The 13,954-nt window shown below is 60.6% G+C and overlaps 1 protein-coding gene across 13 annotated transcripts in view; it reads left to right on the plus strand.

Annotated features, from left to right (window-relative positions):
* COL18A1 (collagen type XVIII alpha 1 chain) overlaps window positions 1-13,950 on the plus strand; it is a 111,333-nt gene extending 97,383 nt beyond the window's left edge. For 6 of the 13 annotated variants that reach the window (XM_055373738.2, XM_063702767.1, XM_063702769.1 and 3 more), the window contains 10 exons: window positions 3,694-3,737; window positions 4,099-4,230; window positions 4,870-5,023; window positions 5,103-5,176; window positions 5,583-5,711; window positions 7,354-7,386; window positions 9,469-9,714; window positions 10,175-10,372; window positions 11,296-11,411; window positions 12,419-13,950. In XM_055373738.2, coding sequence (XP_055229713.1) covers window positions 3,694-3,737; window positions 4,099-4,230; window positions 4,870-5,023; window positions 5,103-5,176; window positions 5,583-5,711; window positions 7,354-7,386; window positions 9,469-9,714; window positions 10,175-10,372; window positions 11,296-11,411; window positions 12,419-12,629 — 1,337 coding nt within the window. In that variant the 3' untranslated portion in view covers window positions 12,630-13,950. Of the gene's footprint in view, window positions 1-3,693; window positions 3,738-4,098; window positions 4,231-4,869; window positions 5,024-5,102; window positions 5,177-5,579; window positions 5,715-7,353; window positions 7,387-9,468; window positions 9,715-10,174; window positions 10,373-11,295; window positions 11,412-12,418 lie in introns of those variants that run through there. The other 7 variants (XM_055373739.2, XM_055373737.2, XM_055373740.2 and 4 more) reach the window with 3 other exon arrangements.
* Window positions 13,951-13,954: the final 4 nt, after the last annotated feature.

A 13,954-nucleotide genomic window follows, 5' to 3' on the forward strand; every position in this document is an offset into this window, starting at 1 on the left:
GAACCGGCACAGGCTGCACAGCACGGTGTCCCAGCGTCAGTGCAATTAGAGGTTCCCGTGGTCTCAGCGCCCTGGGGAGTGGTGGTAGTTCTCACTATATTGGACGGTGAGGTTGGAGAGGAATGCACAGCTAACACTGGTGGAGAGGCAGGAGGGCAGGCAGGACGGCACACACACAGGACGTTTAGAACACACAGAGTAGATCCAAAAGAAGGCAAAACATGAGAGAAAAAGGAATGCAGAACAGGTGGGATGAATAGAAACTAGAGAATAAACAGTAGATTTAGGTCCCGATACATCTACAGGTGCTGTAAGTATGACGAGGGTAGATACATCCATTGAAGGACAGACATTGTCAATGGGATATGGCTAAACCATGTGCTGCTTACAAGAGACGCTCCCCGAACGTGAGGGCTGGAGAGGTCGAGGCACCCAGAGGCTGGTGTGGGTTTGGGTGTGTGTGGAGTGTGTGTATGTGGGTGTGCTGAGTGTGTGCAGTGTGGGGGTGTGGGTGGAGTGTGGAGTGTGCGCATGTGGGTGTGTAGTGTGGGGGTGTATAGTGTGGGTGTGTGTGGAGTGTGTATGTGGCTGGGTTGGGTGTGTAGTGGGGTGTGAGGGTGTGTGTGGAGTGTGTTGGGTGTGTAGTGTAGAGGTGTGAGGGGGTATGTGGAGTGTGCATATGTGGGTGTTGGGTGTGTAGTGGGGTGTGTGGAGTGTGTATATGTGGGTGTGTAGTAGTGTGAGGGGCGTGGAGTGTGTATGTGGGTGTTGGGTGTGTGGTGTGGGGTGTGTGTGGAGTGTGGCTATGGGGGTGCTGGGTGTGTAGTGGGGTGTGGTTTGGTGTCTTGGGTGTGTAGTGTGGGGGTGTGGTTTGGTGTGTGTGTGTTGGGTGTGTAGTGTGGGGGTGTGGTTTGGTGTGTGTGTGTTGAGTGTGTAGTGTGGGGGTGTGGTTTGGGGTGTGTGTGTGTGCAAAGTATATCCTGGAGTAAGAAACATGGTCAAAAATAAATGTTCATTGAGACAACGGAGCAAGTCTACCAGAGAAATTGAGTAATTCTACATTTCTGTGCGTCTAATGAGATAGCCTCAAGATGTGACAAGTGCAAAATTGGCAAAGTGAAAAAGAAAAACACAAATCAGTCATTATAGGGGGACTTTCAGCCCAGGGAGATCTGAACAGCAGGTCTGACAGGCGTCACCTGCGAAGGTCTCCAGGCCACGTCTCCAGCATCGGGACCGGGGTCTGCCCCAGAGGTGCCCAGGCTGGGCTGAAAGCAGGCCTGGCTTCCAGGAACTGTGACCTCACCAGTGCGGTAGAAGCAAGTGGGAAGTGCCCACAGGGCAGTGGCCTTCCACGCGGCTCAGGAATCCAGGAGAAGCAGGTGGAAGTCAGAAACCCCTGGAGCTTAGGTGCGTCCAGGGCATCCTCAGCCCTCACACTGCGTCCAGGGCATCCTCAGCCCTCACACTGCAGCCTCAGGCCCCTTGCCCTGCACGATCCCAGGTCTCCCAGGCAGTGGGGCCTCCACAGCCGGTCACCTCCCTCTGCAGAAGGACCCTCAGGGGCCTCCTCAGCCAGTCACCTCCCTCTGCAGAAGGACCCCCAGGGGCTCCACAGCCGGTCACCTCCCTCTGCAGAAGGACCCCCAGGGGCTCCACAGCCGGTCACCTCCATGTGCAGAAGGACCCCCAGGGGCTCCACAGCCGGTCACCTCCCTCTGCAGAAGGACTCCCAGGGGCTCCACAGCCGGTCACCTCCCTCTGCAGAAGGACCCCCAGGGGCTCCACAGCCGGTCACCTCCCTCTGCAGAAGGACCCGGAGCAGGGCCCAGCCCGAGAGGGAGCATGGGTCCTGACAGCAGCAGTGACCTCCAACCCCAGGGACGGCTCCTGTGGGATGGGGGGCCCTGGGGGTGTGGAGCCACGTGCTCCAAAGCTTCTGGGTTACAGGGCATGCTTCCAGGGGTGAGGTGGTCCCCACCCCGGTCACGGTTTCAGGGGAACAGTCACAGGAGAAGGTTTGCCCAGGGCCGTCTAAGGTCCCACCTGGAAGGAGAAGGGGTTTTGTCATCTCCGTTGACAAAATTACAGCTTTAAGTAGTACCTGTTTCTACACATCAGCCTAAGATGTTAAAGAACAAACAGCATTTAAAGAACAACAAACAGTTATTTGATGAAAATAGATGGGAAGAAGTATTAAACATCAAAAATGACTGAAGAGAAATTGCGTATGTTTTATATATAAAAATAGCAAGGATCAAGAAAGTCCAAAAATCCAAAGTGAATTCTTTGCAAAGCCTAACAACATTGCTGCACCTCTGCCGGGACTGATGAAAAGGAGAGAAGCAGCAACAAGCAGGGATTTCAGCAAAGGGCTCCTCCGTGGTCTGGAAGGAGCCACCTGGAACTGCCACAGCTTCACCCTTGGAGGGGGTGGAGGGACCCTCAAGTCAGGGCCAAGACACGGCTGCCTGCCCACCCTGGGAGGAGGCAGAGGAGAGACAGGAAGGGCAGGACGCTGGGAGGAAGGAAGCACGTTGCTCTTTTCTCAGCACGTCTCCCACGTAAGCCCCACAAGTGGATCTGCAGGTGAACTCTCAGGATGAGTAAGTCAATGTACCGAGGTCACCAGATGGAAGGGCAGTCTAGAAAAACCACCACCGAGTCCTAAGCAATTAAAAATGAAGTTTTAAAAAGGCACCATTGTGAATAATGTCGCAATAAACATACGTGTGCATGTGTCTTTATAGCAACATGATTTATAGTCCTTTGGGTATATACCCAGTAATGGGATGGCTGGGTCAAATGGTATTTCCAGTTCTAGATCCCTGAGGAATCGCCACACTGACTTCCACAATGGTTGAACTAGTTTACAGTCCCACCAACAGTGTAAAAGTCTATTTCTCCACATCCTCTCCGGCACCTGTTGTTTCCTTACTTTTTGACGATTGCCATTCTAACTGGTGTGAGATGGTATCTCATTGTGGTTTTGATTTGCATTTCTCTGATGGCCAGTGATGGTGAGCATTTTTTCATGTGATTTTTGGCTGCATAAATGTCTTCTTTTGAGAAGTGTCTGTTCATGTCCTTTGCCCACTTTTTGATGGGGTTGTTTGTGGCACATATACACCATGGAATACTATGCAGCCATAAAAAATGATGAGTTCATGTCCTTTGTAGGGACATGGATGAAGCTGGAAATCATCATTCTCAGTAAACTATCACAAGAACAAAAAACCAAATACCGCATATTCTCACTCATAGGTGGGAATTGAACAATGAGAACACATGGACACAGGAAGGGAAACATCACACTCTGGGGACTGTTGTGGGGAGGGGGGAGGGATAGCACTGGGAGATATACCTAATGCCAGATGACGAGTTAGTGGGTGCAGCACACCAGCATGGCCAATGTATACATATGTAACTAACCTGCACATTGTGCACATGTACCCTAAAACTTAAAGTATAATAATAAATAAAAAAATTTAAAAAAATAAAAATAAAAAGGCACCATTAACAAAAACATCAGAAAGTATCGGTTAACTAGGAAGAACCTAATGAAATACGCGATCTCTACCGCGAAATGGCTAGAAGGGCCTCAGGCAAACCCACCAGTGCTGGGGGCTGCAGAGGGAACCCGGCGCCGTCAGACACCACCTCAGCGGGACCCCGCCTGTCTCTCTCTTGCAGGGCAGTTTCCGTTTGACTTTCTTCAGTTGGAGGCTGAAATGAAGGTGGGTGACCTCCCTGTGGGGTTGGGGGCCCCCAAGGTCCTGTACATCCCGCTGGGTGGCTGCTCCCAATTCCTCGCCCCATCCGGCCCAAGCCCCCTTCCTGTTCAGCCCTGCGAGGGGCGCTGGCTCCAGAGGGTGTCGAGGGCGTCCCTCAGGACGTTCCTGTCCCCGGCTCAGTTTCTGGGGGACTCGGCTGATGCAGTGGGAGGTGGGGAGTCTAGCCCTATTCTATGCAGCCAGCAGCTCCCAGGCCTGGGCTCCGGAAGCTTCTGACTGCCCAGCCCTGGCTCGGGGGGATGGGAGGCCACCTGTGGCTTGTAGGGGTTCAGGGCTCCCGTGTAACAAGTGTTTCCGTCCACAGGGGGAGAAGGGAGACCGAGGTGATGCAGGACAGAAAGGCGAAAGGGGGGAGCCCGGGGGCGGCGGTTTCTTCGGCTCCAGCCTGCCAGGCCCCCCCGGCCCCCCAGGCCCACGTGGCTACCCCGGGATTCCAGTAAGTCCCAGCCTGTGCAGGCAGAGCCCATGTCCCAGGGGTCTGGGTGCAGGAGCTGAGGGCAGTTCCAGCCCGGCCACCGACACCTGCCAAGGCCGGAGCTGCCCCTGCAAGCTCAGCAGCCCCGACATGTCCCTGTCCCTGTGTGGGGACGCAGCAGGCCGCATGGGTGTGGGTGCACTGACCCCGGACACCCCCCATCCCCCTGCAGTTCCATGGCCTGCCCTCCTGCTGGGACCACGTGCATCCACCTCTGCTCCTGGGCCCGGTCAGATCAGGGTTTAGGTCCATCAGTCCTGAAAGACTCCAGAGAGCCATGGGCCCCAGCTACTGCCTGGGGGCCCACACTGTTGTCAGGTCTCTGGTCTCTGCTGGTCTCTCCCCCGGGATCGCACCCCCAGGGAAGAAGGGGTGATGGTGTGGGGGTTTCTCAGGCTATGGCGTGGGCAGGGAGGGGACCGGTGACTCAGAGGCTGCGCTCGCCAAGGGGGTCTTGGCAGCTGCAGCCCCAGCCCCACAAGCTTGCCCGCCCCCATCCCCGGGCAGCCCCAGCCCCGGGCAGCCCCAGCCCCACAAGCTTGCCCACCCCCAGTCCAGGGCACGAGGTAACCAGGAAGCGTCTCTTGTCGCCGTCCGTAGGGTCCCAAGGGAGAGAGCATCCGGGGCCAGCCCGGCCCACATGGACCTCAGGGACCCCCCGGCATCGGCTACGAGGGGCGCCAGGGCCCTCCCGGCCCCCCAGGCCCCCCCGGCCCCCCAGGGCCCCCTTCATTTCCTGGCCCTCACAGGCAGAGTAAGTCAGTGGGGAGTGGGCCCCGGGCAGAGGCCGCCTCGTGTGGCTTCGTGTTCCCACCTTGGTTTCTCTCCTGCAGCTATCAGCGTTCCCGGCCCTCCGGGCCCCCCTGGGCCCCCTGGGCCCCCTGGAACCATGGGCGCCTCCTCAGGGGTAAGTATCTGGGCAGCTGGCTGGGCACCTGCGTCCCGTGCCCTGGCTGGTTCTGCAGCCCCTGCCCCTCAGAGACACTATCCCACGGACCCCACAGGGAGATATACAGGAGGCCAAGATGCGGTTTCCAGGGTGGAAGCGGGGCCAGGCCATGGGGGAATCAGGTGGACCCAGGAGGACGACCACCAGCTGGGAAGTGCCCAGGGCCCGTACACTGTCCACGGAGGCTGAGGAGCTGGAGGCAGGCAGGGGTCCCCATGGTGCTCATGGGGGCAGCTGCCTCAGTCCACACCTGTCCAAAGCCCTGCGGCCTCTGCCCAGTACCCTGAAACGGGCATTCCTTCCTTCTGCCCCTGCCCCCCGCCCTCCCCGCCAAGCCCCACACCTCTGCATTTGGTCCCAGCAGGTGAGGCTCTGGGCTACGCGCCAGGCCATGCTGGGCCAGGTGCACGAGGTTCCCGAGGGCTGGCTCCTCTTCGTGGCCGAGCAGGAGGAGCTCTACGTCCGCGTGCGGAACGGGTTCCGGAAGGTCCAGGTGAGCGCCCTGTGTGACGGGTTCTGGACCCGTGGAAGGGCCGAAGCCGCCTCCTGGGGCTTAAGGAAGGCGAGAGGCTCAGGCCCCGGACAGGGATGGGGGCAGGTGGCAGCCAGCACTTCTTAAAGTTTCAAACTTTTGGTAAAGTTTAGTAAAATACTTTTGTGAGCAGTTTTGGGTTTAGAGAAAAGTGAGCTCAAGCTTCTGAAAGTGGATGAACACATGGCGTGTGAGGGGCTCCTGGTGGGTCATGTCACAGTGAACCTTTACAAAGATAAATGTCACCTCACACACCCGATAATAAGACAAGGCGCCTGACGGGACGAGGCGGCAGGGGGGCTCAGGCCCTCCAGGGCCACGTGACGTCCACAGCACGGCCCCTGGCTGGGGTGCAGGCTGTCCCGTGGCTCTGCACCCCGCATTATAAACACCAAGGTGGGATGAAATGCATCCTCTCCGCTTAGCACGGGCCTTGCTCACCAGCCTGGCTCCTCAGACACACCTGGGATTGCCCCTTCCAGGACAGACCAGCCCCTTTCCTGCTTTCCCAAAATGGTCTGGGTGGCAGGAGCGGCCGCTCTGATCCAGGTGGGCGCGGCCATGCTTGCAGGGCCCCGGGAAGGTTTACCTTCGTGTGGCAAAGGTGAGGACTGGTAGAAGCCCCATGCCGCTGAAACGGCCTGTGACGTCCGTGGGAGCCTCCATGGCAGAACACTGCACACTGACACAGCCCTGACTCCTGGAGCCCTCCCACCTTCCCTCTGGAGCCCTCCCTCCCTCTCGCCACCGGCCCCCTCCTGGGCCTGGCCAGCCCCTGCAGCACCCCAGACAGTGAATCCCACTCCAGTCCCTTCATCTGGCCAGGGAGAGGCTGCCAGTCTCATAGCAGATGCTGAGCTGGTGCCCACTGTGTGCCAGGTGTGCTTGTAGGCACCCGGATGCAGCCCCATCCTAACTTTCAGGGGCTTTGGTCCTGACAGGAGGAGGCAGGGGATGGTCTAGCAAACGCGTGCTGGGAGGGCTGGGTGCTGGGCAGGGAGGGCAACCTGCTGTGGACTGGGAGGGCCGGGTGCTGGGCAGGGAGAGGTGGGTGCTGGGCAGGGAGGGCAACCGGCTGTGGACTGGGAGGGCCGGGTGCTGGGCAGGGAGGGCACCCTCCTGTGGGCTGGGAGGGCCGGGTGTTGGGGAGGGAGAGGCGGGTGCTGGGCAGGGAGGGCACCCTCCTGTGGGCTGGGCGGGCCGGGTGTTGGGGAGGGAGAGGTGGGTGCTGGGCAGGGAGGGCAACCTGCTGTGGACTGGGAGGGCCGGATGCTGGGCAGGGAGGGCACCCTGCTGTGGGCTGGCAGCACCGGGTGCTGGGGAGGGAGAGGCGGGTGCTGGGCAGGGAGGGCACCCTCCTGTGGGCTGGCAGGGCCGGGTGCTGGGCAGGGAGGGCTCCCTGCTGTGGACTGGGAGGGCCGGGTGCTGGGCAGGGAGCGTACCCTGGCACAGGCTTGGAGGGGCAGGTGCTGGGCAGGGAGGGCACCCTCCTGTGGGCTGGGAGGGCCAGGTGCTGGGGCGGGAGAGGCGGGTGCTGGGCAGGGAGGGCACCCTGGCTCAGGCCCAGCCGCAGGTCCTGGGTGACCCTGCTGCTTTCTTCCAGCTGGAGGCCCGGACACCACTCCCACGAGGGACGGTAAGGAGCATTTTTTCTGTTGAGACTGGTGGGTGGTCAGGACATGAGGGGGTATGTGCTGTCCCGTTTGAGGAACAACACGTGGTCCTTTGGAGTTCTGGAGCTGAACATGTGGTTCACCATCAGCCCCTGCTGCAGAAACTGGTGCAGGACACCCCACTACCTCTTGTCTCAGCGCTGGCCCCCCAGTACCTCCGTCTCAGTGCAGGTCCCCCACTACCTCCGTCTCAGCTGCTGGCCTCACGAGGGAGCCCCTCTCATCCCTCAACTTTCCCAGTTGTGTCTGCCGCTCATTGCCCTCCTCAAGGTCAAAATCCTTGGGGCCAAAATCCACATCTTGTGTCTTTGCCTTCCCTCACCCAAAGTGCCAGACACAAGGGATATCTCTAGAGTGGTGGGTGACTGGGTGGGTGAATCAGTGGGGAGGTGGATGGATGGATGGGTGGATGGACAGGTGGGTGAGCGGATACGTAGGTAGATGGGGAGGTGGATGGATGGATGGGTGGATGGACAGGTGGGTGAGTGGATATGTAGGTAGATGGGGAGGTGGATGGATGGATGGGTGGATGGACAGGTGGGTGAGCGGATACGTAGGTAGATGGGGAGGTGGATGGATGGATGGGTGGATGGACAGGTGGGTGAGCGGATACGTAGGTAGATGGGGAGGTGGATGGATGGATGGGTGGATGGACAGGTGGGTGAGTGGATATGTAGGTAGATGGGGAGGTGGATGGATGAGTAGATGGTGGACAGGTGGGTGAGTGGATGGATGGCGGTCAGGCGGGTGAGTGGACGGGTGGGTGGGTGGATGGACAGGTGGGTGAGTGGATACGTAGGTAGATGGGGAGGTGGATGGATGAGTAGATGGTGGACAGGTGGGTGAGTGGATGGATGGCGGTCAGGCGGGTGAGTGGACGGGTGGGTGGGTGGATGGACAGGTGGGTGAGCGGATATGTAGGTAGATGGGGAGGTGGATGGATAAGTAGATGGTGGACAGGCGGGTGAGTGGACGGGTGGGTGGGTGGATGGACAGGTGGGTGAGTGGATAGGTAGGTAGCTGGGGAGATGGATGGATGGTGGACAGGTGGGTGAGTGTATGAATGGGTGGGTGGATAGTGGGTAAGTGGGTGAGTGGATGGGTAGGTAGATGGGTGGCTGCTGGACAGGTGGGTGAGTGGATAGATGGGCAGATGGATGGTGGACAAGTGGGTGAGTGGATGGATGGTGGACAGGTGGGTGAGTGGATAGATGGGTGGGTGGATGGATGGGTAGAAATATTTTCGTTTTCCTAAGTGTTGCGTCCAGCTGCTGTCGGCCCCTCCTTGAGTAGAGGTCATGATTCCTTAATTGGCTCAGGAGTGAGGCCTGATGTGGAGCAGTGTCAGGGGCTCTGCAGCGGCCTGTCTCCTCACAGGGTTCAGCCCAGTCTGCTCTCACTCATTTGCTGATTCATTCTTTCATTCAGCCCGTCAATAGTCATGGCCCCTCCTGTGTGCCGGGTGGCCATGGATATTGCCCTGGGTAACACACAGCCTGGCCCTGTGGAGCGGACAGTGGGGACAGCCATGTGGACGGGGTGCAGGTGGATGGCAATGGCAGCTGGGTCAGGAGGGGCTGAGGGCTGTGGGGAAAGGTGCAGAATCAATAGGGGCATCCGGACTGGGGTGCAGGTCTGGGGGCTGGGATTTCTAGGGTGGAGGTCACCTCTGAGGGAGACAGAGAAAGGCCCTGGGAGACTAGAAGGTCGAAGGTCGCCGTGCTGAGGTCAGGGGCCCTGAATTGGAGCCGCGGCAAAGGAGAGGGCAGGTCAGGGCACGTGGTGAGTGAGGGCCACGGCTTCTGAGCACGGCTGGGTCTGTGGGGCCTGAGCAGAGGTGACCTGCGATCCGGCGCCACGGCAGGCAGGACTCCCCACCCTTGCTGCTGCCCACACCCCCAGGGCAGCCCCAGAGTCGGGGGCGCAGCTCCCTGCTTGCCAGCTCAGAGCCCAGCCCCTCTCACCCAGCCCAGAGGAGGACACAGATGGAGGAGGGGCACCCGGAGGGTCCCCCCGCCGACAGGCCCCACGTCTCCCACCGGCAGGACAATGAAGTGGCCGCCTTGCAGCCCCCCATGGTGCAGCTGCACGACAGCAACCCCTACCCGCGGCGGGAGCACCCCCACCCCACCGCGCGGCCCTGGCGGGCAGATGACATCCTGGCCAGCCCCCCTCGCCTGCCCGAGCCCCAGCCCTACCCCGGAGCCCCACACCACAGCTCCTACGTGCACCTGCGGCCGGCGCAACCCACAAGCCCACCCGCCCACACCCACCGCGACTTCCAGCCCGTGGTGAGTACCCCCCAAAGTGGGCTCGGCTCCATCTAGCCCCTCGGCTCTCGGCAGCGAAGAGGGCCCAGCCCCTGCAGAGCTGCTGGGGGTCCCAGGCTTCGGCCATGGGTGCGGGTCTGGCGGCTCAGGGCCACTCGGGGCGGCTTGGCTGGGCCTGGGACTTGCCCTCTGGTGGCCAAGCAGTGGTCATGAAAGTCCAGTCCCTGTCACATTCTTGAGGAACCGGCCTATCTCTGCCTACAGCGGTAGGTGGGGGCACCCACATGGCCCAGGGCTGCTCTGACCTGGCAGCGTATGGGGGCTGCTGCCTGGGCCCCTCAGTGTGTCACTTGCGCGCTTCCCGCTCAGCCCCCCTTGGCCGTGCCTGTCCACACAGGTGCGGGGCCGGGGTGGTGCGCCCGGGGCCTGGGTGCAGGGGGCAGCGTGGGACACAGCCCGTGACGCGCCCCTCTCCCCGCAGCTCCACCTGGTTGCGCTCAACAGCCCCCTGTCAGGCAGCATGCGGGGCATCCGCGGGGCCGACTTCCAGTGCTTCCAGCAGGCGCGGGCCGTGGGGCTGGCGGGCACCTTCCGCGCCTTCCTGTCCTCGCGCCTGCAGGACCTGTACAGCATCGTGCGCCGTGCCGACCGCGCGGCCGTGCCCATCGTCAACCTCAAGGTGGGTCAGTCCAGTCCTGAGGGCGCGGGCTCCTCGGCCCCCACTTGACCTCTGGGGTGAACTCCCAGCGGGGGAGCTCCCCTCTAGGGCCTCTGGAGGCCACCATGGTACAGACACTGGCGCCCAGGCTGGTGACTTCAGGGCAGGCTCCAGGTGGGTCACACCCCTCCAGGCTCAGGCCAGGCCTCTGCATCCCTGGGCACTGCCACCTCCCACAGGGCATCCCATGCGGGCCCCCCCTCATGGCCCCCTGACCCCCGCTCCCCCGGCAGTGCCCCTCAGAGGGTCCCATGCTGCTGGACCAAGTGTCCACACAGGTGATAGGGCTCACATACAAGCCTGGAATCAGGAACCGTCCTTTGGGCCTCTAGTGCCACCCGGGCTGGTGGCCCCTCTGCCACAGCACCCATGTGGCTTTATTCTGTGGCCCCTTTTCGTGCACTGGGCTGTGGCTTCTGGGTGCCCCGGGGAGCACCCACATTCCCCAGAACCAACAGCAGAGGGGTCAGAGACCCAGGGCTGGGAGCGGGCGGCTGCGGCCTGGCACTCCCCACCCTCACAGCCTGGCGTTAGGGGACAGGGTCCCCTGCCTTAGCCAAGGCCTCTTGGGGTCTGCAGAGGCTGCCTGGCCAGGCCTGGCTCCCCTGCGCTTGTTCCCTGGCGGGACATGCCCAGGGGCTGCAGAACCCCACCCCCCAAAAAAACACACACCCACACACACACACCCCCAAACACCCCACACACACAACACACCCCCCCACACATCCACACCCCCCACACACCCACAACCCCCCCACACACACCCCACACAGACATCCACACCCCCACATACACACCACACACCTCCACACACCCCCACATACACACCACACACCCCCACACCCACACACCACACACACATACACACACGGTTTCTCTTCCAGGACGAGCTGCTGTTTCCCAGCTGGGAGGCTCTGTTCTCAGGCTCTGAGGGTCCGCTGAAGCCCGGGGCACGCATCTTCTCCTTTGATGGCAAGGACGTCCTGAGGCACCCCACCTGGTAGGTTCCCAGTGCTGTGTGAGCAGCTCTGAGAGCCCCGGCCAGGGAAGGCGGGCGGGCTCCTATCCGCAGTTTCCCCCCGTTTTTGGACAAATCTTATACATGCTCATTACTTTAAAATTACAAAATCCAGAAGAGCATTGAGAAAATGAGAACTGCTCTGAGAAGTCATCATTAGCAATGGGTTTGAGAGCCAGGTAGTTGTAAGAAGGCCCCGAAGGTGCCCCCGGCCCTCTGCTCATGGCGGATAGATAGACTCCATGCCTCCCGGATGTCACCAAGCCCGTGGTCAGCCATGTAAGCAGCGCAGCGAGTTTATTCACCGAGAATAAACTCAAAGGGCAACACGGAGTCCGAGCATGTGTGCCCTTAAAATGTTGACAGAAATTTCCAGGGTATCTAGAAGAACGCTTCGTCCCAAATGTCGCTGTGCCCTCCCCACGTGAGTACCCCGATTCTTCCAACACTCATGCATTTAGGGGTGTCTCCCCACGTGAGTACCCCGATTCTTCCAACATTCATGCATTTAGGGGTGTCTCGGGGTGCCACACAGCGTGTCCCCAGCAGTGCCTGGCCATCTGCTGTAACGGAGATGCACCTGCCAAGGGTCTCTGACAGGAGTTCTGTGGGCGGGGCTGGGCCCCAGGGAAGGCCTGAAGCCAGGAGCCCGGGAGGCGGAGCTGGTTCCTAGCGAGGCAGCCTCAGGAAGCCTCTGCTCAGCAGGCATGAGGGCCAGGTTCACCCAGCCAGGCCAAGCCCTGGCCCCTCTCTCCTCTGCCGTGGGTGTGTCTGGCAGAAGCAGCATGGGGGGGGCAGTCTGGGAGATGCAGCCCCCTCCACAGGCAGCCAGCAGGGAGGCCATGTGGCCCTCCAGGTTGTGGGAGCCTCTGCAGCCCCCTGGTAACCCCAGGGCTGGCCTCCTGCCTCCACCTTTCCTGCCCGGGGAGCGGCCTCTGCCCTAAGCAGAGCAGGTCTGGGTTTGACTGATGGCCCGGCGCGTCTTACAGGCCCCAGAAGAGCGTGTGGCATGGCTCGGACCCCAACGGGCGCAGGCTGACCGAGAGCTACTGTGAGACGTGGCGGACGGAGGCTCCCTCGGCCACGGGCCAGGCCTCCTCGCTGCTGGGGGGCAGGCTCCTGGGGCAGAGTGCCGCGAGCTGCCATCACGCCTACATCGTGCTCTGCATTGAGAACAGCTTCATGACTGCCTCCAAGTAGCCGCCGCCTGGATGCGGATGGCCGGAGAGGACGGGCGGCTTGGAGGAAGCCCCCACCGTGGGCAGGGAGCGGCCGGCCAGCCCCTGGCCCCAGGACCTGGCTGCCATACTTTCCTGTATAGTTCACGTTTCATGTAATCCTCAAGAAATAAAAGGAAGCCAAAGAGTGTATTTTTTTAAAAGTTTAAAACAGAAGCCTGATGCTGACATTCACCTGCCCCAACTCTCCCCTGACCTGTGAGCGCAGCTGGGTCAGGCAGGGTGCAGTATCATGCCCTGTGCAACCTCTTGGCCTGATCAGACCACGGCTCGATTTCTCCAGGATTTCCTGCTTTGGGAAGCCGTGCTCGCCCCGGCAGGTGCTGACTTCATCTCCCACCTAGCAGCACCGTTCTGTGCACAAAACCCAGACCTGTTAGCAGACAGGCCCCGTGAGGCAATGGGAGCTGAGGCCACAGTCAGCACAAGGCCATCTGGGCTCCTCCAGGGTGTGTGCTCGCCCTGCAGTAGATGGGAGGGAGGCTCAGGTCCCTGGGGCTAGGGGGAGCCCCTTCTGCTCAGCTCTGGGCCATTCTCCACAGCAACCCCAGGCTGAAGCAGGTTTCCAAGCTCAGAGGCGCACTGTGACCCCCAGCTCTGGCCTGTCCTCCAACACCACGCACCGCAGCCTGGGGCTGGCCTCCCAAATGAGCCATGAGATACATCCAAAGCAGACAGCTCCACCCTGGCCGAGTCCAAGCTGGGAGATTCAAGGGACCCATGAGTTGGGGTCTGGCAGCCTGCCATCCAGGGCCCCCATCTCATGCCCCTGGCTGGGACGTGGCTCAGCCAGCACTTGTCCAGCTGAGTGCCAGGATGGAACAAGGCCACATCAAAGAGGCTAAGGCTGGCACAGGACATGCGGCAGCCAGCACACAGGGCAGTGAGGGAGGGCTGTCATCTGTGCACTGCCCATGGACAGGCTGGCTCCAGATGCAGGACAGTCATTGGCTGTCTCCTAGGAAACCCATATCCTTGCCCTCCTTGGGACTGAAGGGGACCCCCGGGGTGCACACAGGCCGCCCTGCGGGTGAACAAAGCAGCCACGAGGTGCGACAAGGTCCTCTGTCAGTCACAGCCACCCCTGAGATCCGGCAACATCAACCCCAGAGTCATTCGTTCTGTGGAGGGACAAGTGGACTCAGGGCAGCGCCAGGCTGACCACAGCACGGCCAACACGCACCTGCCTCAGGACTGCGAGGAAACCGGTGGGGCTGGTTCTGTAATTGTATGTGATGTGAAGCCAATTCAGACAGGCAAATAAAAGTGACCTTTTACACTGACTCT

The sequence above is a fragment of the Gorilla gorilla genome, chromosome 22 (genome assembly GCF_029281585.2).
Source record: "Gorilla gorilla gorilla isolate KB3781 chromosome 22, NHGRI_mGorGor1-v2.1_pri, whole genome shotgun sequence".
NCBI classification, from domain to species: domain Eukaryota; kingdom Metazoa; phylum Chordata; class Mammalia; order Primates; family Hominidae; genus Gorilla; species Gorilla gorilla.